We start from the raw sequence: 22800 nt of genomic DNA, 5'->3' as shown, positions 1-22800 counted from the left end.
ATTTCTGACAGAAACCTCATACTTGTCACATGCCAATCCCATCACAATTTAATTTAGCAGCACACCACTTTAGCCTCTGCAGACGCAGCCTCAGCACCATGATGGAGCAGTGGTAAAGCACTCAGCTGCTGCTAACCAGGTAAATGGGCTGGCGCTTGGGACCCGTCCCTCCCTCTCCCAAGCCGCTTCCAGAAGCTGTAGCAGTTCTCCTCGGTGACATCTTAAAAACTCTGTGGGGGCAGTTCTCCTCTGTCCTATAGGTTGCTGAGTCAGAGTCGGCTCTGGGACAGCGGTTTTATTTTTATTTGATTAGGTGCAAGCTCTATGGCAGGGAGAAGGATTACTTCCTCCGGGAAGCAAGGCGTCCAGGAATCCCCTTCCAAAGCTAACCTGTGAGAATGGTTCTCAGGTTGGAAACAAAGGGCAACCAAGTGGAAACGTTTCAACTGAATTCAGAGGAGATGGTAAATTGCTAGAGGATGTGTGCTCAGCACACGCATGAAATGATACAAACCCCAGACCGTCTGGCTGAAAGACACACAGGCTCCCTTAAAGGCAGGGCACGAGGATCACGGCAGGCGGACGGAAAAGGAGAGGTGGTGGCTCAGGAAAGAGGTGGGTGAAGAGTGGAATAAAACCCTTCCCAGAGAAGCCGCGCCGCCCGGGGGAAAGAGATACAGCCTCGGGCAGAGTCCCGGGCGTGAATGGGGAAAGTGAGGCGGGGGCAAAAGCGAATCGGGGACGACTTCCAGCCGTTGAAGGAAGTCCTGGAGGAGGTTTGCTCGGCGGCACTGACCTCACCTCGCCCCAAGCAAGCGCAGCGGAATCAGGGCGCGACCCTCGCGGGTGACTCAGGAGCCGCGACGTCCTGGCGCGCCGAGCCGGCCTCCGCCGCGGGAAGTAGTTCCGGGCCGCGCCCGCTCGCAGGGAGCCAAGAGGCTCCCGGCAGGAGCGCCAGCCAATCCCGGGAAAGAGTGGCGCGGCCGCCGCGGCCCTGCGGATCCCTCCGCGGCTCTGGCTGGGCGAGGCCGAGGAGGCAGCCATTTTGGATGCTGAGCGCCGAGACGGAAGTCGGCCTGGGCTGTTTTCTCGCTGGGATTCGATCAGGTGAGGTGGCGTCCTCGGCGTCGGGGCTCTTTGTTTTCCTCATTCAGGAACCCCAAGTCCGCGCCGCGGATATAGAAGGCCTTAGGCTGGAGATGGCTGCGAAAGGAGAGGGTCCTGGGTGTGGGGTCCGGCCGGAGGGGCCGGGGTGCGGGCGTCGCCCCGAGGCCGGGGGGGCGTGGCAGGGCCGCGGGGCACCTAGGGACCGGCCGGTCGGGACGCTGGAGGCTTCTGACTGTCGGATCCCAAGGTGTCTCGTGGGATGGAAACGCGGCGACTTCGCCGATGCCGTCTGCGCTCTAAGCACGACCCCCCCCGCCGGGTGGCCTAGAGGATCGTGTCGGGTGCCTGCGACAGGCTGGTCGATGCCAGCGCCTCGGGCGCCTCCCCGGGGTGTTAGTGGCTGCGTTTCTGGCATTGTACCTGGCAGGCCCGGGTTTGGACCCGCGTAGGCCGGAGATTGTCGCATTTTATTTTGCTTTCTGCGAAGCAAGCTGCCACCTCTGCTGCCCGCTTTCGCGCATCCCCCTCTCCGTATCGGAAGAGGAGACCTTGACCGGAGCCAGCCGTCCTGCCCTCAACCCTCTCCTTTCTCTCTTCTCCGCGTCTTTCTTCCGTGTTGTCAGGGATGAGGAAATAGCAGCATAAACTTAATGGGATCGGAGCTCGAGAGAATCCATTTGATAGTAGTTGCATTGTGTTATCATCACATGAGCCATAGCCACTGTAGTACTAAAATTACAGTCTGGCCTTTAACTGCGCCTTTCAGAGAGTATTATATATACACTTTCTTATAAGACTACCTCGTTAATAAAATAATAGTGTGTATATATATATGTGTGTGTGTGTATATATATATATATATATAAATAAAATAATAGTGTGTGTATATATATATAAAAATATAAACATACACCAGTATTCTTATATTAGAAAATGTATTACAAGTCCTTTGACTCCTGTACCAACAAAGCAGTTGTCCATGGGAACGGCCCCAGCCTCATCAGAAAGATATCAACTGATGAGAGGAATGTTTGGTAGTCAGAAGATATAAAAGTGCTTTCAATCCTCAATGTTCATATTACATTTTATGATTAGTTATTATTGTAATAATATTGTAATTTTAAAGATTCATTTCAAAAGTATTGGTTTGTCCAAATTAGTTGTTTGCATGATCTCTCCCAGTCTTCCTGTGCCTCTCTCTGGCTTTTATAGGAGTTAGAAAGCCTCGCCTGTCTCCCTTGGTGGGGCTGGTGGTTTTGAACTGCTGACTTTTGTGGTTTGCAGTGCAATGCGTAACCACTATGCTGCCAAGGTCCTGTTCTTGTGACTTTTAAATGCAAAAGAGCGCCAGAATCTTCCAACTCTGGCTTGCTCCGTTGAAGCTCTGTTTTCAAACCATCAGAACCAAGACCCAGTTATATGAAGAGGCATAAAAAAGTTTGTGGGAAAATTCCATTATCTTTCAATTCCATTTTCCCACAAACCTTCTGATGCCCCTGCATATATAGTCTGCTCTGATTGTAAAATGAAATTTGCTTCAGAAAATCTAGACTCACAAAATTGCAGATCTTCACCACCACCACCAGTTGCTGAGTTGATTCAGATTCATGACAATCCAGTGTGTATCAAAATAAAACTGTGCTTCGTATCCAATGTTTTCAGTGGCTGATTTTACAGAAGTCGATTGGCAGGTATTCCTAGGTGCCGCTGGGTGGACTCAAACTGCTAACCTTTTGGTGTAGTAGCCAAGCACTACTATACTCAGGTTATACCACCCAGGTGCTCCTTGCACCAATTAAAATTCCTAAACCTACTGTTGACAAGCCAATTCCTATTCATAGTGACCCTATAGGAAAGGGTAGGACTGTAGGGTTTCCAGACTGCCTTACCTTTCTCCTGTGGAGCCGGAGAATTGCTGATCTTACCAGCTGCTGGGCACTTGGCCGCTGTGCCTCCAGGACTCCTTTCGCATCACCTACCCACATCCATCTAGTCGATTTCGACTCAGAACAACCCTCTGTTGGGTTTCTAAGACCCTACCTTTGCACGGGGTCAGATGGCTTCATGCTTATCCTTGGGAGTGGATGATGCATTTGAATGGCTGACATTCATTCAGCAGCCCCACACCGAACCCACAGCAACTCCAAGGCTCCTTTTTTGTACCCCTAGGGACTCCTACTCATCTCAACCCTATAGCACATGGTAGAACTACGGTGGCCCCTGTGAAAGGGTCGTTTGATCCCCAAACTAATACATGGCTGCTCATTTCATCGACCATCCAAGGTTTTTCAGACCCACAGGTTGAGAACCGCTGCTCTACACCATCAGTTGGAATATACTCAGTGGCATCGTTGGCTTGTTTGTTTTGAGGAACTCCTAATGTCAAAGATTGGAAATGCACAATCGTTCGGTAGACATGTTTCAGTATGACTAGTTAATGCTCTGTTTCAATTGAACGGACCTTACCGTTTTTCAGAAAGCTAACTGTTCTTCCTGGTCCTTGGGACACTCACATTTTGTTTGTTCTTTGGGACTCAGACCTAGTCTTATGGAAAATTATTTTTAAAAGCCTCTCCAGTAGGTTAGGTGTCTTTTCTGTAGAACAGGGTTTCTCAGTCTTAGCTCTATTGACATATGAGGAGGGATAGTTCTTTGTTGTGGGGAGCTGCCCTGTGCATTTGTAGGCTGGCTAGCAGAATTCTTGGCCTCTACCTGCAAGATGCCAGCAGCATCCCCTTCAGTTTTAACAATCCCACGAGTCTGCAGACAATGTCAGCGTCCTCTGGGGTGCATAATTTCCTTGGTTGAGAAACACTGTAGAATTACAGTCTTTGCCAAACAGTATTGTTGGCAGGATTTCTTAGCTTTGTTCTCTAACAGACTATAGGTCCCTTTGAAGACATGACAGTGCCTTATTTATCTTTTTATCTTCAACATCTCACCAGTGTCTGGTTTACAGATGATCAATAGCTATATGCTATATGGAACTAGACATAATTCAGTATAATGGTGATCTCATGATTTGCAAGCTGCATTTCGAATTGGGCTCTGGCTTAAGTATTAGGTGTCTAAAGTTGGAGGCAACTTGAAAAAGAAAAATACTTGTGGTTTTCTATTAGTGATTGCAATGGATTGAATGCTGTTCCTTCCAAAATATGTGTTATAAATCCTAACCTCCAAGCTTGTGGTTATTAATTTCCTCTGAAAATGGGTTGTCTTTGTTATGCTAATGAGTTCTGATCAGTGTAGCTTGTGTTTTGAGACATCCTTTGAGTTATGAAAGAGATTAAGCAAGCAAGCTAGGAAATAGAAGTGGGAGAAGAGAGAGATGCCAAGACATACGTGATTGCCCAAGAGCAGAAGCACACAGAGACAAGGCTTTCCTTCAGAGGGAGCAGAGAGAAAATCTACCTTGAGAACTTCTGCCCTGAATTTGGCCTTCTAGCCTCAACCATGAGAAAATAAACTGTGTTGCTAAAGCCACTCGCTGCGGTCTTTCTGTGACAGCTGCACTAGATAACTTGAGATGGTGACTTTTGCCCAGGCAGACAGATCGTTTTCTTTTCTTTCTTTTTAAAATTTTATTGGGGGCTCATACAACTCTTATTACAATCCATGCATACATCAATTGTGTAAAGCACATTTGTACATTCGTTGCCCTTATCATTCTCAAAACATTTGCTCTTCACTTAAGCACCCAACATCAGCTCATTTTTCCCCCTCCCTACCCGCTCCCCCCTCCCTCATGAACCCTTGATAATTTATAAATTATTTTGTCATATCCTACACTGCCTGACGTCTCCCTTTATTTTGTCATATCTTACCCTTTCTTTTCACCCACTTTTCTGTGGTCCGTCCCCCAGGGAGGAGGTTATATGTAGATCCTTGTAATCGGTTCCCCCTTTCCAACCCACCCTCTCTCCACCCTCCCAGTATTGCCACTCTCACCACTGGTCCTGAAGGGATCATCTGTCCTGGATTCCCTGTGTTTCCAGTTTCTATCTGTACCAGTGTACATCCTCTGGTCTAGCCAGATTTGTAAGGTAGGATTGGGATCATGGTATTGGGGGGGAGGAAGCATTTAGGAACTAGAGGAAAGTTGTATGTTTCATCGTTGCTACCCTGCACCCTGACTGGCACATCTCCCCGTGACCCTTCTGTAAGGGGATGTCCAGTTGCCTACAGATGGGTCTTGGGTCCCCTATCTGCACTCCCCCTCTTTCACAATGATTTGATTTTTTGTTCTTTGATGCCTGATACCTGATCCCTCCGACACCCCGTGATCACACAGGCTGGTGTACTTCTTCCATATGGGCTTTGTTGCTTCTTAGCTAGATGGCCGCTTGTTTACCTTCAAGCCTTTAACACCCCAGATGCTATAGCTTTTGCTAGTGGGCACCATCAGCTTTCTTCACCACTTTTGCTTATGCACCCATTTGTCTTCAGTGATCATCTCGGGAAGGTGAGCACACAATGATATGCAGATCCTTTTCTTAGTGTTCTGTACTTTGAGTCTCTGATCTGTTCATTCAGGTTATTCTACTAAAACAAGGTTTTACATTGTTTGAAGTGTACACTCGGAATTGAGACAAATAGAAATCTGCTAGCTTGAAATGTAGTGCATAGTGGCCAGGGCACAATGGTACAACCTAGACTCCTAGGCTTGTGGGTGATGACCATGTTTACTATTAGCCTGCTCGTCAGTGAAAAGCCTTCGTGTGGGACAGCACCCACCCTTACCCTTTTGACCTTCTGTCCCCTTGTGGGGTTTTGTATGTGAGCACATGTAAATGAGAAATCTTTGAATCTTGGGCATTAGCTTTTCCCTAAAAGCTGAGACTTCAGACTTGGAGAATTAAAAAGATAAGAGAATGCCTTTGAATATAGGTCTAAGTCAGTCTTCTGCCTTCGTGCTCCCTGTTTGAGCCCTGGTGGTGTAGTGGTTATGTGTTAGACTGTGATCCGCATATTTGACAATTTGAAACCACAAGCAGCTTCATGGGAAAAAGGCTGGGCTTTCTACTGTAGTCAGCATTTACAGTCTTGGAAACCAGGTGGGTGGGGGTGGGGGGTTATTATGAGTCCACATTGACTGGTTGGCAGTGAGTTTTGAGATCCCTGTTTAGAATTTTGGGAGAAGCAGGGGCCCCTCCTGCTTCTTTGTCTTTTTGTCACCCAACTCCTATACTAATACCTGACTGCTCTTTCATCGACCATCCAAGGTTTTTCAAATCTGCCTTCAAAGTAGATCTCAGATTCTCCCACTACCATTGCCACTGCCAGTCTGAACTGTCATCGCTTGTCATCGATCGTTTTGCTTCCACTGTTGTCTTTCCCCATCATTTCTCCACACAGCAACCAAAATCTTTTGAAAATGTGAATTAGATCATGTAATTGGTCCTGTATTAGAAAAGCACTTGTACTGTGTCTAATAATCCACTGAGAGGTTTACTTTCAGAACTAATTCTAACTTGAAAAATCATCATTGTGCTTCTTTTCCCAGGAGAAAAAGCACAGCATGCTGGGCTCTGGATTTAAAGCTGAGCGTTTACGAGTGAATTTGAGATTAGTCATAAATCGTCTTAAACTGTTGGAGAAAAAAAAAAGTGAGTAGTGCATGGTCACCGTATCTCTTTTCCAAAAGAGTTCACTGGATGCTAGCGCTCCAAACAAGGGCTGCAGAGCCCTAGGAAACACGGGCCCGACACTGGATGCATTTTTGCATTTGAGGTTGAGTTCCTTTGGTACTGGCAGGGCTGAATCAACTAACTAACTAGTTCCAACCAAGGCTGGAACTAACTAATGGTGGCTCCCACACGGAAATTTTCTGCTTACTAAACGTATTCTCATATAGTCAAAGCAGAAGATTCTATACTAAATTTGCTAAGGGGAAGTGGGCTAGGACATAGCAGACATGCCCCACTTCTCTCTGTTGAGGTGGCCTACAGATAGAAGTGGGGATATGGCCCCATGTACTACTGCTAAGTGACTGGGATGGGATTTGTGCCTTAGCTGAACTGGCCCAGAAAGCAAGGAAGGAAATCGCTGACTATCTGGCTTCTGGGAAGGATGAACGTGCTCGGATCCGAGTGGAGCACATCATCCGGGAAGACTACCTTGTGGAGGCCATGGAGATCCTGGAGCTGTACTGTGACCTGCTGCTCGCCCGGTTTGGGCTCATCCAGTCTATGAAGTAAGAGATTTCAATTTGGAGACTCAGCTTACCTCTGAAACTTGAGAAGGGCGTAACTAACATTGGTCTCTTCTACATGTTAGACTCTTTTTAACAGTTAGAGGCATGCTCTCTAAAAACAAAACGAAACTACGTTACATATCCACAGATAGTTTCTAACCATTTGGTCTTGTTTTTTTAAAAAAAAAAAAAAGCATAATCATAGAATCTGAAGTTTGAGCTTTGGCTCAGCCATTTTCCGGTTGTGTGCCCTTGTCCTTCAGCATCTCGGCTGTATCTCCTCAAAAGAACAAGAGGTCGATGATGTGGCTGTGAGCCTAGACTTTTAAGAATCACTTGAGTTTTGTGAAAGGATTTTAGACTTTTCAAATATGCTATTCAAAAGATAGGCTTTTGCTGTCTTTATTTTAAGGAACATCAAGGTTTGCACATATCTTTCTTGATTAGGGAGCTGGATTCTGGTCTAGCTGAGTCCGTGTCTACACTGATTTGGGCTGCTCCTCGACTCCAGTCAGAAGTGGCCGAGTTGAAAATCGTGAGTGCAACCAACTGCAATTATGTCTGTAGTTCATAGTGTAGGACTGGTGAACATAATTACTGTTCTCCTCATGGATCTGAGGCGGAACAGTGTCTTTTTGCTCATTACATTGTATATCATTATAGTCGTGTCATCTGAGTTGGTGGTATAGTGGCGAGCAGAGCTGCCTTCCATTATAGTAGTGTTTGCTACATATAGAGGCTTCAAAAAGTTTGCAGACAAAAATGTACGATCTTTGAATTTCCTTTTTCCATAAACTTTTGAAAGCTTGCTGCCATTGTGTTGATTATGACTCCTAGCAAGCCTGTGTGGAGTCTCTGAGGCTGTTCATCTTGGAGGCAGCAGATAGCTGCATCTTCTGGGAAGCAGCTGGGTGGCTTGGACCACTGGCCATGTGTTTAGCATGGTCCAGTGCTTACCAGACAGCATCACAAAGGCACGTTGAGCTTTTTGAAGCCCTTCTTGTAATTCTGACTGGATGGATAGTTGAATAAATGAATGATTTAATGTGAACTTCTTAAGACTTTTACAGAAATCAGTTTTTTGGATATTCTGTAATGAAGCATGTCCATTGCTGATAGGAAGATGGCTGAGGCACTCTATTGAAGTCATTTCCACTTTTTTTTTTTTTCCTCTGTAGGTTGCTGATCAGCTCTGTGCCAAGTATAGCAAGGAATATGGCAAGTTATGTAGAACCAACCAGATCGGAACTGTGAATGACAGGGTAATGAACAGACTTGTGAAACCTGAAGCAGTGGCCAGGATGGGAGTATGCTGTTTCATGGCCCCAGTGATTCTGTTGGGCACCACTGTATGAGTTCATTTCTTAGTGTGGGAGAGAAGGAAGACCATCTGGTTGGCAGTTCAATGAACAGACCTTCTCGCCCTGATCATCTGTGTCAATCAGGGCACTCCATATTTTTTCTGATTTTCCCCCTGTGTTCTGATACATCACTACTTAATTCACCTCTGTGATTAGTAGAGATAGAGGTGAAGTGGGAAGAAGGGTAAGTGGATTACACTTTAGAGGCAGTATTAGTCTTTTATCAACACAACACTATATATAGCAAGAGACAGATACAACACAGAAAGAGAGAGAGAAACATGGGTCCATTTAGCTGATCTGAACCTCATTCCTCCCCTCCCCTTTTATGTTACCTATAAAATAAAAGAACAAAATTGAATTAATTAGATTAGAATGAGGCTGCTTGGTATCAATGTACCTTAACTTATGCTGAGGTTTTTCTGTCTACAGCTAATGCACAAGCTGAGTGTGGAGGCTCCACCTAAAATCTTGGTGGAGAGATACCTGATTGAAATTGCCAAGAATTACAATGTACCCTATGAGCCTGACTCAGTGGTCATGGTAAGTTTAGAATGTCCCAGAAAACAAAGGAAAATGAGTCTCTAGATAATGAAGAGCTTTGAGAAATGACTGTATTCTTTGCACTACCTCAAGTTTGTCCCAGTTCATTCCTTTTGGGTGACAATAAATATGGCTGCCCATCTCAGGATAGTTAAGGATCCGATGAAATGAATAAATGAATGCCCTTTGAGAAGGTACAAACCTTGATACTAAAGTGGTATTACTGCTACTTTTCTTTGAACTTCAAGAAATTTAAGAATCCTGCTGTGAATAGCAAGAAATACCCCAAGGCATGAAACAGTTCATGAGACACTTAATGGTGACTACCAAGTTCCAGGCAGTACACAGAAAGCTGGATTATAAAGATGAATAAAATCCACATCCTTGTCCTGAAGAGTCTTACGGTATAGAAAGGCAAATAGACAAACAATAATCATTCAGCACGTAGGTCAGTGGTGTGTGGTGGGTGTCTTGGTTTGTCCTATCTTCCCTTTTCAGGATAGAGTGCTCAGTACTCCAACCCTTTAGACTATTGACTCATAGCCATGTACCTCTACAGATAGGGCCCTCAGCTGAATAGAGTTGTCTCACCCAAAGTCATGGCTCATCCCCGCATCCAGTGACTGCTCAGTGTAGGGTTATAAAGACTGCCCTTTGTCTCAATCAAGGACACCTCTACAGGTCCATCCCAGCTCCAGAGCTCCCCTGGGCATCGACTGAGGCCTCTGTTGTGATTGTATTGCACCTCAACTGCTTCTGCTCAACCCGGCTTCTTCCCTTGCCCTATAGGTGGTGCTCTCCAGAGCACGCCTCATTAAACTTCCTTTGTGCTTATCTTGACTTCAGAGGACATGGGATAGTGATACAGGGTTCTTTTTTTTTTCCTCAGGCAGAAGCACCTTCCGGGGTAGAGACAGATCTGATTGATGTTGGCTTCACAGATGATGTGAAGAAAGGTGGCTCTGGAAGAGGTGGAGGTGGTGGTGGTGGGTTCACTGCACCAGTTAGTGGACCTGATGGAACAGTGCCAATGCCCATGCCCATGCCTATGCCTATGCCCATGCCATCTCCTGGGTCTCCTTTCTCATATCCACTTCCTAAGGGACCTGTAAGTATACTCATAAATGGTGTGAATGTGAACTCTAGACAACGTAACAGAAGATGACAAACTGGTGTTGTGAGTTTACTCAAGACTTATAGGAAGATTTAGCATTTGGTATCAGCCTCGTAATCATACTGTGGGAAAGAGATATTTTATCATTGGGATTCAGAGAAAGTCGTTTGGTGAGCTATAGTTAATGAAGTAAAGTCTAGAGAGGTGGTACTAGCAAACCTTTTCTAAATGTAGGTTTACTGAACCTACCTGTAGGACCTGTTGAAGGAATGCTAGTACCTTTTTCAAATGTGATTCACTGCTACTTACTATGAGGTAGGAAAACCTTGGAAGATGATCTTGCTAGCAAATCTGATTAGTCTTTTTCCTGACAGACACTGAAGCAAATAATTTAGTTAACTGAAGACTAGCCCTTTGGCTCTTGGTCTTTAAACATCTGGAACCCTCACCATATGTGGGGCATTTTCATTTGGGACTCTTAAATATATACACATTCTTTCCCCTTCGTACACACATAAACCTCAGAAGTAGGGAGCAGTCTCTCTTATGTTCCCTTTCTCCTCTTGCAGTCGGATTTCAATGGATTGCCAGTGGGAACTTATCAGGCCTTTCCTAATATTCATCCACCTCAGATACCAGCAACTCCCCCATCGTATGAATCTGTAAGTGCCCGAGCCTCTTTTATAAGCAGCAGGAGAGTGAATCCTCATGAAGAGAGAGCAAAATAATCACTACAGGGAAGTCAAAGTTTTGATCAACTCAGTACCAGCACTGTCCTTGCTTTGGGGTTCTGGTGTTGCTTTCATACTTCTCTGGGAGTGGGAAGTGATGGTGGTGGTGGCAGCATCAGTGGTGGCAATGCCTTGTCTGCAATTAAGCCAGGAACTAGGAAGGAACTGCAGATCTGTTAGGAAGCCCTAACAGGGAACGTAATTGGTTGGTTCTTTGATTGGCCACACAGACAGTCACATTGAGCTGGTACGGCCTTGGTGCTAAATATCTTAATAACGAAGGGACTCTCCATTTTTATAAGTTCTTAACCCTCAACTGAAGGGATAGTTTTGTTAAAAGTAGTGACTGAATTTTGTCTTCAACTAAAGTATCCAGTTAGTAGTTTTCCTCTTAATGGTATTAATTTCACATTGACCTAGAGTCATACTTGTTATAACTGACTAATAGGGGACTGCCACTGTGAACTGTATAGTTGGTTGTAATGGCTTTGGTTTAGGATCACTTATTTTCTGCCAGTCTCATTTCCTCTGTTGGTACGTGCCTTTTGAGATCCCTTTTCATCTGTGCGTTATCGAGAAGGCAAACTGGTGTGGCATATGTGGTGTAAATTATTCATCCCATAGACCCCCGCCCCCAGTTCCTGCTTAGTGTGTGTCTCTAGTTGATGTGTTTTATGTAGGGGCTTTTTCTTATGCTTTGGCCTTGATTCATTAAAACATTGTCCATGACTATCGCTGGCTAACTAGGTAGAAGATCTTAATAGAGATATTTAACTAGCTGGTTGAACACTTTCTCCCCAACTGGAAGGTGAAGATAAAGGTTAAAGGAAGGAGTCGGGTATAGTAAGAGCTTTCTTTTTCTCTGCTTTGCTATGAAAGTTGGACTGGTGTCCACCTGGCTAGAGGACGGTCAGGGAGAAGTGCAGACGGTGGACAGGCAGTTTCTTTGAGGCAGTGTCTGTTGCTTTTGGTGAGCATTGTAGCTTTGGGAAAGCACGGGGGCTGGTGACAGTATCTGTACTTGTCTCCAGTGGTGTCCCTGTTTTTCCATCAAGTAACCACCTTTGTTTTGTAGGTTGATGACATTAATGCTGATAAGAATGTTTCTTCTGCACAGATTGTTGGTGAGTATGAGTCAGAGCCCTCAAGGCTCAGTGCCAACCCCCGCTCTTTTCTCGTGACTGTGTCGCTTAGAGGGGCAGCTGTCCTGTGCAAGGCATTCTACCCATGTGCCCTTTCCTCTCCGACACAGAACTCGGGTCTCCCTCTTCTGAAAGTGAAACTTTTCCACTTACCCTGTCTCTGTTTGTAGTATCACTTTTTACTCAGTCATTTTTTTTTATCTATTAGTTTTTCAGTTACCCTCATATTATTTATTTCTGTTTTTGCTGCTTCAACTTCCATTGTGCCTGGAACTAGCAAAAATATCTACATATTTTAAAAATTGGGGCACTGAAGAGGGGAAAATATGTACAAGTCATAGGTGTACACTCAACACATTTTCAAAAGCAAGCATATCTGTATATAGCTGTCCATTTGATCAAAAATAAAATATTACTTAGAAACCCAGAAGGGTAATTCTTTTTCAAATTGGAGATGGCTGCTTTATTGAGTGTAAATCAGACACAATAAAACAACTGTTAATTCATGAAGAGGGGGGATGAGGAGCTGATACCAAGGGCTTAAGTAGAAAGCAAATGTTTCGAGAATGATGCGTGCAATAAATGTGCAAATGTGCTTGACATAATGGATGTATGGATTGTGATAAGAGTTGTACGAACCCCCAATAAAATGATTTAAAAAAAAAACGCTCATGAAAACATGCGTATTTCCACTGATAATGTGCACTTCACACTTGTGCATTTGTGTTGGCGTGCATGCCTGTTGTCAACTGAAATAAAAACAGAGTCCTGTGGGTGACAAACAAAAAAATCCCACAACTCTTAAATAATCTGAACTCAGTTTGGTGAGTGTTGATACATGTAAATACATGGTACCCACCATGCCAGTGAAGATAGAGAACATTTATATTACCCCAGAGAGTTGCCCTTGTGCTCACTTCGACCCCTTTCCTAAAAGACAACCACTGTTCTGATTGTCCATGTTGTTAGCTGCCAGCAAGTTAAGCCCTCAACTCATTGCCACCTCATACACAGCGAAATGAGAGAGGCATCCTGTGCCATTACCACCCACAATCCCATTCCCATCCCATCAATGGTTACAGGCCAGACATTTGATCTTCTAGAACTATAGATTAATTTTCCTGTTGTGGAATTTACATATAAGTGGAAACATGCATTAGGTTAAGGGGATGATTTAACTTACAGAATAAAAATTAAGGCTAAAAGTACAGATCAGATCTCATTAAATAAGGTAGACAGCATGCTTTATACAGAATTTTTTCCTAAGTCTTAGAAACAGTGGTCCTTCTTAGGGAAGCATTGTTTGAACAAAATTCTAGCATCCCCTTTTGGACTTAGATGATCTAGAAGCAGACATTGTGAAAGAGGATAGTTGGAATGATGAGTACTCTATATACCTGGCTCCATGAACTGCATGTTGACTTGTCCTTAAACTTTTTTTTCTTCTACTGCATGAAAATAAAACAAATAGAATTCAACTATAGTAATTAATTCAACTATATAGATTAATTTTCCTGTTGTGGAATTTACATATAAGTGGAAACATGCATTAGGTTAAGGGGATGATTTAACTTACAGAATAAAAATTAAGGCTAAAAGTACAGATCAGATCTCATTAAATAAGGTAGACAGCATGCTTTATACAGAAAATGTAGATGTTAATGTCCTGAAATTTTCACTGGCTTTTAGAATTTTAACCTTTTAAAAATCAGTGTTTTTGCTTATAATTTGTGATTATTTTGTTGTTTCTGCCAAAGAGTGCTGATGGCTTTGAAGGGCTGAAGCATTTCTGTGGTTCTGTTTTTTTTTAAAAAAAATCATTTTATTGGAGACTTACAGCTCTTATGACAATCCATACATCAATTCTATTATATTTGTACATATGTTGCCATAATTATTTTCTAAACATTTACTTTCTATATGAGCCCTTGGTATCAGCTCCTCTTTTCCCCCTCCTGCATCTGTGGTTCTTGTAACAGTTTGCTCCTTTCCCTGAATAGGTCCTGGGCCCAAGCCAGAAGCCTCTGCCAAGCTTCCTTCGAGACCTGCTGAGACCTGTGACAACTTTGTACTTCCTGAGCTGCCCTCTGTGCCAGACACACTACCCACTGCATCTGCTGGTGGCAGCACCTCAGCTTCTGAAGACATTGACTTTGATGATCTCTCCCGGAGATTTGAAGAGCTTAAAAAGAAAACATAGGCCTTTAAACTAGGAAACTTCCAGGTTCTGGAAATTGGGACTAAGCACCTCCTCCTTGTAACAAAGAATCTCCATGAAATTCCGTTTCATCTATTAATCATCACTGAGTGTACTCTTCCAATGGGCTCTCTTCCTGCTTTACCAAATTCTGCCACTGTCCAGTTCTCTTGCGCCTGAGACACTAACGCCTGGAGACTCCAGCGCAGCTGACTGTTGGCAGCTGTGCTTGTCCATTTCCTGCCAGTATGACCCAGGTTCGCTCCTGACCTGTCCCACAGCCCCAACACAGGAGAGTGAGAAGGCCCAAAGCATTGTGGACAGAGCTGCAATCAATGGCTGTTAGAAACAAGCCAGCCCTTCTCTGCAAAGGGATTTGTGATGAGAGAGAACCAAGGCCAAGGTGTGTTTTCTTGCCCTCTGATGTTAATAGGGGAGAGAGAGAATGACTCAGGAAGCCCTTGTAACAGTTTTGGAAATGGGGCCCTCTCATTGGCATGTACAATGCTCCTTGCTGCAGGGCACGGTTCCACCTGGATCCAGTTGCAAAGTTTAGTGGGAAAGTTAATGGCCTCTCTTAGTTCTACTGGATTCTCAGGGAGCCCTCTGTGGCCTTTTTGCTCTGTTTCCTTTTGACCAGAGGCAGCACTGTAAATTCCTCTTTTTTCCTTATAGCATCATCTGTTGGATTTTATCACTGGCAGAAGGATGGGCCACATGTTGGGCAGGAATTGCCATTCAAGGCTAGGGTGGGCTTCCAGCTGCCTTAATAGAAGTACCCAAGTCTCTCTCGGGTAGTGAGCTGGGATGTCTACAGGAAAAGACAGGTGCCTGTTTTCATTTGAAAACTTTATGACTGAGTGAAACTTTAAAAAACGGATCTCACAATTTTGTTTGGTGCCCATGTGGCTGTAGTTGTTCAGCTGCTTGCTTCCCAGGGTGGATGAGCTGCTCACTGTTGCAACTTCCGTGCTCTTTTACTCCCTGCCCAAGACCACTTGTCTCCATGCGAGTGGCATTGGGATTGGAAGATGGGCTTTCTCTTCAGTACAGTGTCTGTGCATACTTGTTTTAAGCAACTTTTCGTTATGGTTTCTGATTGGTTTGTATTTCACAGCTTGGTAGCTGCTAATAAAATGAAAGACTCTACTCTTCTCACCCTGTTGTTTGGTCAAATAGTGGACAAGAGACTCTACTGTTCTCACCTTGCTGTCTGGCCAAATGGTGGACAAGTTTAGATTTGAGTAGATTGTTCTTTAAGCAAATAGCCTGTGCTGGTGCAGGAGTCCAACGCATATTGGCTCCATCAGAAGAGAAACCCGTTTGACTTGCGTGATTAAGCCCAGATAACATCTGTGAGTTTGCTCATTCACTGTCCTGACAGAGGTCCCCTCAGCTAAACTTTGCATCATCTTTATTTTTGATAAGCTTCAATAAGCTCCCTTTTTAAAATACCATTTCCTTCTGCCGTCTCGTTACAAGGGATGGTCAGGTTCCGTTACTGGGTGGCAGAGCTTATTTCACCTGTATCATTCTGGCAGTGTTAGCTCTGCTCTGAGAGTGCCAATGGCCAAAACTTACCAACTTTGAACCCAGGTGATTTGATTCCTGATTTACAGAATTAAGAACAAAGTACAGAATAGACATCCGTAACATTTTTAAGTCATGCCATGCAAAGATAGATTTTAATACAGTAAGAAGTAAGCTCAGGAAGGAGGTAGCAGGATTAAGAGAGGCCATCACCTGGAACCTCAGAGGCAGGGCCAATTGCTGGCATGGTGGCTTGCTTAGTTAGACCAGGGCATGTTCTGATGCTGTTGTAGCCCTAGCAAACGTGAGACTTTTCGTAGCAGTATATCAATCAGTGCAGCTTCTTAATCTGTTTGAGGATGAGAAGGAAAATGGGAAATCATTGATACTGGAGGGAAAAAGGACTGACAATGCAAAATTAATTCCTTTAATGATTGGCTGTCAAGTTGCAGTGATCCTTCAACTGAGTTGAGGTCTGAATTTTGTAGGACAGAGAGTATAGAACAGAATGTCGAATGGTCAATTGGGTTTTCTGAGAAAATGGTTAGCAGAGGCATGGAGACCAATAAAGGAAATATGATGTTGCTATGTTTTAACGTCCGTTTGTAATTTAAGACCTTGTTTGAGGGTAAGTCAAAAAGTATTGCTATAAAATAGTTTGTTAAAACAAAAATGAAGCCACTTTTCAACATAACCACCATCTAGTTGTATACACATTTGAAGGCAATATTTCCATCCCTTTTCCTTAAGAATTCTGCGTTCTTCAGTTTACAAAAAGGCAGTTAGTTTGGGTGTCTTTGAAGCACTTAAATTGTGTTCTTTTCAATGTTCTTGCAGTTGAGGGAACAAAAGGAAGTCTGAAGGAATAATATCAGGGCTGTTGGATGGATAGAGTAAGGCTTCCCAACAAAACCTTCAAAGAATGGGGAGGTGCGTGCATTATTGTGATGGGGAAAAGGCCTCAGGATTGTCCTGTATCCTTGGAGAAAATCTATCAAGGCTACCCTTTGGGAAACCTTAAAACCAGTTGCCATAGCCTGAACTGACCTATCTGCCTTAACAGAATTGAACTGGGCCAGCAGATTTCCCTTGGAAGCCACTGGTGGGGGTTTTGTTTGTTTGTTTTTAGAGGACACTCTAACAAGCCTAAGACAATGTATTACTCAGAACTTGTCTGCAGCCATTCACTGACCACACTTGTTAAACATGTTTCGTTTGGGATAAATCTGTGGGTATATGAACTTCAACCCTAGTAGCAACATTTTTAATTAAAGTTTTCACTTTAATGTATAAGATCATGATTCAATATCTTTAAATGACTGAGCTATTGAGTTACCTTAAGAGACTTCCTTTCTTTTCCAAAGGCCATTAGGATGGCAGAAACAAAAAGGTTAATGACGACAAGTACCATCGAGATGACGCCAGTAAAGATCAGAAAAGAGCCCAGGACCGGGTCTAAAGCAATAACCTGGAAAGACAAAACACTGATATAATACTGAAGGACTGGCTGCTTTGTTTCTGCTTTCAAAACACAAGTTACCAGCTAATGTGTGGGATCTTTATACAAAAACGTTATGTATGGTGGAAATTAAAGGAAAGCCAAAAGAATCTTTAAAAAGGGAAATACTTTCAAGTGGACAGACCAGCACAGTGGCTGACATCAAAGGATGTTAAAATAATAGTAAATTTCAGGCCTTCCCACCAAATTGGGAATTATAAATTACTAAAATCCCATTTGGGTGTTGGCAGTTCTGGAAAATGTAAACATGAAAGCTTCAAGGAGCAGCAAAAGGCATGTTTAAAGAGTAAATATATGCTAGAAATAATGAGACAATTGTCTCTGCCAAGCCAAGAAACTTTGGAACACAGGAATATTCCAATAAAATTTAACAGTTGTAGAAAAACACTTTGGCTTTTGTTTATTGTTTTTCTCTTCTATTATCAATTTTTAAGGTAAATACTGAATTCTGCCATTGGACTTTAAAGCTACAGAGACCATTTCTCAAATTCAGGGCTTAGACTCGTTTCTGTAAGAATTTTAGATGTTCTTTTTAACAAGTGATACTTATTTTCTCCGGCTCTTTGGGAGAAAATGGGGCCTTTTACTTCTGTAAAAGTCTTGGAAACTATAGTTGGCAACTAGCTGGCAGTGCGTTTGGATTTTTTAATTTTTTTGGTGGGGCAGGCTATAGAGTTAATTCTGAATGCTATGTCCCATACAAGTCCCTTCCCAGACACGTTGTAGGTGGGAAGCGCACTGGGGTGAGGCCTTCTTTCCGAGTGATTGGAACAGGAGTTCTCAGGAAGGCAGTAACTTTCCCTATTAAAAACTAAGTATATGGATTGTAGTTAATAGCCTTGGCGTTCTAGAGCCTCAGAATGACTAGCCTGAATGAGTATCTATCTTACTGTTGCAATCATTTTCACTGCAGTTTTTGCTCCTTGACCTGCTCTTCCCAGACTAATTTTGGCCACAAATATTCATGTGGGTTTCCTCCTTTACCTTTAATGTTGAGTAGGAAGATGGGCTTTTGTGTAGGTGATTCCTGGGGAAAGGAATAGGCTCTCCAGAAATGCATGTTTAATAGCTAAAAACAATTCATTCTTCCAGGAACAGCACCTTCCTGATTCCCTACCCCCCCTTTCATTGTAGCCATTTTCAAAGAAGTTACAAATCCCTCATGCTCGCTTGGCCCAGTGTCCTACGGTAACTAGAAGGGAGCTGGGGCTAGAAAAGGACACATTTCTGAAAGGGATAGTCCCTTAGAACTGTCTACATAGATGATAGCGTAACACAGGAGGGAAAGGATCTAAGCTCCCTTCAGTGTGCCGAGGTTCAACAGGGTTGCTTGTGTTAGAGAAGTGAAATCAAATAGAGTTCTGCAGAGAAACCAGGGTGGGTTTGTTTTTTTTTTTAACATCCTTGTGATGAGAGATTCCCATCAGGATCCCAACAACAGTCACTGTAGAACTGACAAAGGTTCTGTAGTCAGAGATGATCCATCCAAACAGCAAGTTAAACTGAACAGGAGGAGAAAAACCAGTCAGAGCAGGCCCGAGAGCAGTGAGAGCTTAGTGCAGTTCTCCCGCCTTAAAGGGCTTCAGTTTGATGAGGTCAACCCAGAACCAATGGAATGGAGTGCAGGAGGCCCTTAGTGTCCATTTAAATTACTGTGTCCCAAATAGAGTAGGGGCCTGGTGGCACAGTGCTTACACACGGCTGCTGACCGCCAGGACAATAGTCTGAAACCACCAGTGGCTCCCGAGAAAGATGGACTGTCTAGTACTTTAAAGAGTTACAGCCTCTGAAACTCACAGGGGCAGTTCTATCCTATAGGGTCACTATGAGTCAGAATTGAATTGATGGCAGGTGTTTTTGGGGTTTTTCTTCAATCTACACAGATTTCCTTTGTCATTTCTTGGTGCTCCCATATAAATTTATTTGACCTGCACATTATCCTGTAAGCTAAGTTTTATCCTTACTTTAGAGAAAAGGAGGATAGTTACATTTAAATAATACTGCGAGTAAAGTACGAAAGCATGATCCAAACCAGCCTTCTTACGCTACCTTTTCTCCCAAACTCATTGTCAACTTGAACTGATGGTTTTCGCTACAGTAACCTGTTTCTAAGGGCAGCACTGTGAATTAAGAGCACAGCATTTGGGAAAAGAACCGTGGGACTGTGGGCTTACAGCCATGGCATAGCCTGTCAGCAGGAGCAGAATGGTCAGCAAAAATCCCACCACCTCGTCCCAGGCTTTGCTTAGTGCACTGCCAATGACCTGAAGCCTGGGGTCATGACGCAGCAGGCTCCACAGCTGAACAGTTGCCAATAGAACCAGGAAGCCCAGGAGGTGGATGACGGCAGAGCTCATTTGTACTGCTTCATAGAAACTGATGAACCTGTACCAAGGTGAGTTGACAGTTACTGTGCTTGAATGGTACTCATCACCCATTCATGTTGTGTGTGAAAGGCATTCGTACTTTCATGTTGTAGCAACTAGAGTGTTGGAAAGCCTCTCACAAACAAGTCAGCACTGGTTATAATTCTTCAAGATGCTACTTGAATGGACACTGTCTAAAATGTAGGCAATGCCACACAGCAGGTTAGGCCTCAGCAGCACAACCATGCCTGCTGGAACCGCTCAGAGATTGTGTTTTGCTATCTCTGCAAAACACAAAAACTCACGAGATCCAGGCTGTTCACCACGAAAATAGTAGGAAAACGCCATTTGGCAGTACTTGTGAAAAACAGATGCTCCTCCCCATGGAGAAGGTCAGAGAATGTGCTCCAAAGGCCACCTGATCATTTCTTGGTATGGGTGCGCTGAGCATGCTGATGGACATCTTTACCCAGAAACCCATCTTCTCTGTATTTAAAGGATGAGATTATGGGTTGTGTTTTTATTAAAAGATGATTTGTCATCCTTAAGCTTTATGCCTTGGCCAACCAAGACCCTTGCTGTGAAATTTAAATGTGTTGTCTTTGCACAACTAAGCCTTATGAGGAGCTTGCTCAAACTGATTAGTTGCATCGTTTTCTAGTTGTTTTCTTTGCTGTAGACATTAGCCCGAATTCTGTGTTTAATACTGGCATTGTGAACAGACAAATCTGGTGGGATGGTGGAGAAGCAGGGGCCGTTTGAAAGAATGCTTGTATTTTATCAGGACACTGTGGACATCAAAGAATATCCTGTGAGCCTCAGGCCGCCTCTTACCCATCCCGATCATGGTGGTATTGTGCCAAGTTTTTCTTATGGAGAGAAACACATTTCATGTCAAGCCCCAGGACGACAAAGCTCATGAGGATCATGCTCGTGTCCAGAATGTTTCTTTTCCTACAGAAGAACCTCCATCTCTGCTGTTGCAGCCAATGACTGTAAACAGACACCACAGTTACTACCTCTTGTCTGAAAGATTAGCTGAATCTCTCCCTAAGGAAGTGTGGTGAACATTGCTGAATTTACTTCTAAATTAGTTATCAAGCCTGAAGGAAAAACGTGGTTGGCTGAAATACATTCTCTTTTGAGTGTAATCATATTTTTGAGTACTTGCTCCTTAATCACCATACTTTTAATCTGAACATTACAATATAGGAATAATGCAACTGTACATAAAATAATACTTTATATAGACTTAATTTTTCAACTCCTGAAAATAGAAAAAAATACTTGGTAGAATAAAAGCTAGTCAGCTCCACACTCACCCCCCCCCCCTTCCGCACCCACCTCCCCAACCCCGTAACTGAATACAGACTATTTGAAAGAACTGAAATGAGTCATAGTTTCATTGGGGCGCTCCTCAGATCAAATTTAGTAACGTTTAGGCTTTCTTACATGGAACATTTTCACATCACCTGGACAAAGGCATAATGAAGACTAGTAGATAATAGATGACTTGAGAGATGACAGACCAGGCAAAGCTGCTCTGTGATCGCTGAAGGGAAGTTAAACTGTGCAGCCTTACCGCAGTGCAGGTGGCACCTGAAGATAACAGAGAACACCTGACATCAAGAGTCTTGAACACTTACCCTCTTCCTTCAAAGTGTTTGAAATAATCTCATATAACCCTTTCTGCATCATCAATTTCAAAATTTCCTGTCTCTACGTTCCACATATTTCCTCTAGAGCTCACAATGTACAATAAGAGGTTTGCTTATCTCACTGACCAAATTCAAGTGTGAGGCTGCGGAGGAATTAACATTGCACATTGCATCGTAACGGTTGAAGGAAGGAACTGCTGACAGTGCTGTGGGGAGGGCATATTTAAATATAAGTTATTTAAATTATATTTGCAGAAATTAGCAAGTTTGATGAAGATGCTTCAAGCAATTTCTAATAAAGACGGAGACGTGTGTTTGTTTATATGAGAGACAGGATAAGCAACCCCATGGAAACAGCAACAGGACATATATATGGTTCTGGCGGTGGGGGAGCATGGGACGGAAGGAGGTTGGTGGTGGTGAGCCAATAATGACAGGGACGGGAAGAGCAAGGGTTATAAAATGGATGGTGAGGAGGACCTAATGCCGGGGGCATAAGTGGAGAGGAAATGTTTTGAGTATGATGACAATGAATATACAAATGTGCTTTACACAATTGATGTATGTATGGATTGTGATGAGTTGTATGAGCCCCTAATAAAATGATTAAAAATAAATAAATGAATAAAATAAAAAAAAAGTATGCTTGTAAAAGGGTGAGCCATGGTCAAAGAGGGTTAGGCTGGTAGCCTTTTATTTCTCCATCTTCAGATGAGTACCACCTCCTGTACAAAGGCCTTGGGTCCAAAACATCTTCTGAAACACTAGGAATTCAGCAGGAGAATCATGAAATGTAATAGGGGTTTGGGGAGGATGAGGGGTTGGTACCAGTGACTCCAGAAGCTGGTAGTAGAAGTTGTAAAGATGAATTTGCTGGAACCAGGCTGCCATGACTCCTGGATTCTCTCTGAATAATATGTGTCCTGATCTTACCTTGAGAGAGGAATTCACCTACCCTGTCGGCAAGTAGCACTGCATTTCAGATCTGTAGAATTATCTTAGATATAGATCCTGACCTCAAGGATTTACAGAGAAGGGAGGCAAAGAGAAGGAAAGAATAAGGAAGATAACTCCTTTTTCATTCCCAAGACTTTTTATTGTGGATTTGGTGAAGGGTTACAAAGAAAATCAGTTTTCCATTCAACAATCCATACATATTTTGTTTCATACCACTAATTGCAATTTCTATAATGTAGTATCATTTATCTCACTTACTCCTCATATTTCCTGTTTCCATTCCTCTTCCTTCCCCACCCTTCTGAACTTTGTCCTTGGATAAATGCTCTCCTTTGATCTCAAATGGTTTGTTGTTTTGAGGTGTGCATACCTCCCTAGTATT

At 43.4% G+C, this 22800-nt stretch overlaps 2 protein-coding genes across 6 annotated transcripts in view; one reads left to right on the top strand and one right to left on the bottom strand.

Moving 5' to 3' along the window:
• Positions 1-1030: 1030 nt before the first annotated feature.
• Positions 1031-17824, top strand: IST1 (IST1 factor associated with ESCRT-III). 5 transcript variants are annotated; one of them, XM_045293581.1, is made up of 10 exons: positions 1031-1107; positions 6611-6713; positions 7120-7300; positions 7748-7835; positions 8479-8562; positions 9094-9204; positions 10094-10312; positions 10888-10980; positions 12125-12173; positions 14192-17824. In XM_045293581.1, the coding sequence occupies exons 2-10, from the start codon at positions 6626-6628 to the stop codon at positions 14389-14391; spliced, it is 1113 nt and encodes a 370-aa protein (XP_045149516.1). In that variant the 5' UTR covers positions 1031-1107; positions 6611-6625; the 3' UTR covers positions 14392-17824. The 5 variants fall into 5 exon arrangements, 4 of the variants coding, with proteins under 4 accessions (XP_045149516.1, XP_045149515.1, XP_004704629.1 ...); XR_006680386.1 differs by lacking the exon at positions 1031-1107 and having other exon boundaries at positions 14192-14791; positions 17283-17824; XM_045293580.1 differs by lacking the exon at positions 1031-1107 and having other exon boundaries at positions 12167-12173.
• PKD1L3 (polycystin 1 like 3, transient receptor potential channel interacting) overlaps positions 16250-22800 on the bottom strand; it is a 32165-nt gene continuing 25614 nt past the window's right edge. The window contains 6 exon segments of the mRNA XM_045293922.1: positions 16250-16267; positions 17255-17386; positions 18838-18939; positions 19612-19822; positions 20638-20822; positions 21299-21402. Of these exon segments, the coding sequence (XP_045149857.1) occupies positions 16250-16267; positions 17255-17386; positions 18838-18939; positions 19612-19822; positions 20638-20822; positions 21299-21402 (752 nt within the window).

Source organism: Echinops telfairi, unplaced genomic scaffold (genome assembly GCF_000313985.2).
Source record: "Echinops telfairi isolate 266 unplaced genomic scaffold, ASM31398v2 ScPeMD7_2291;HRSCAF=2852, whole genome shotgun sequence".
Taxonomy (NCBI): Eukaryota; Metazoa; Chordata; class Mammalia; order Afrosoricida; family Tenrecidae; genus Echinops; species Echinops telfairi.
Note: the sequence above shows the minus strand (reverse complement) of the source record. Positions and strands in the feature narration are given on the sequence as shown.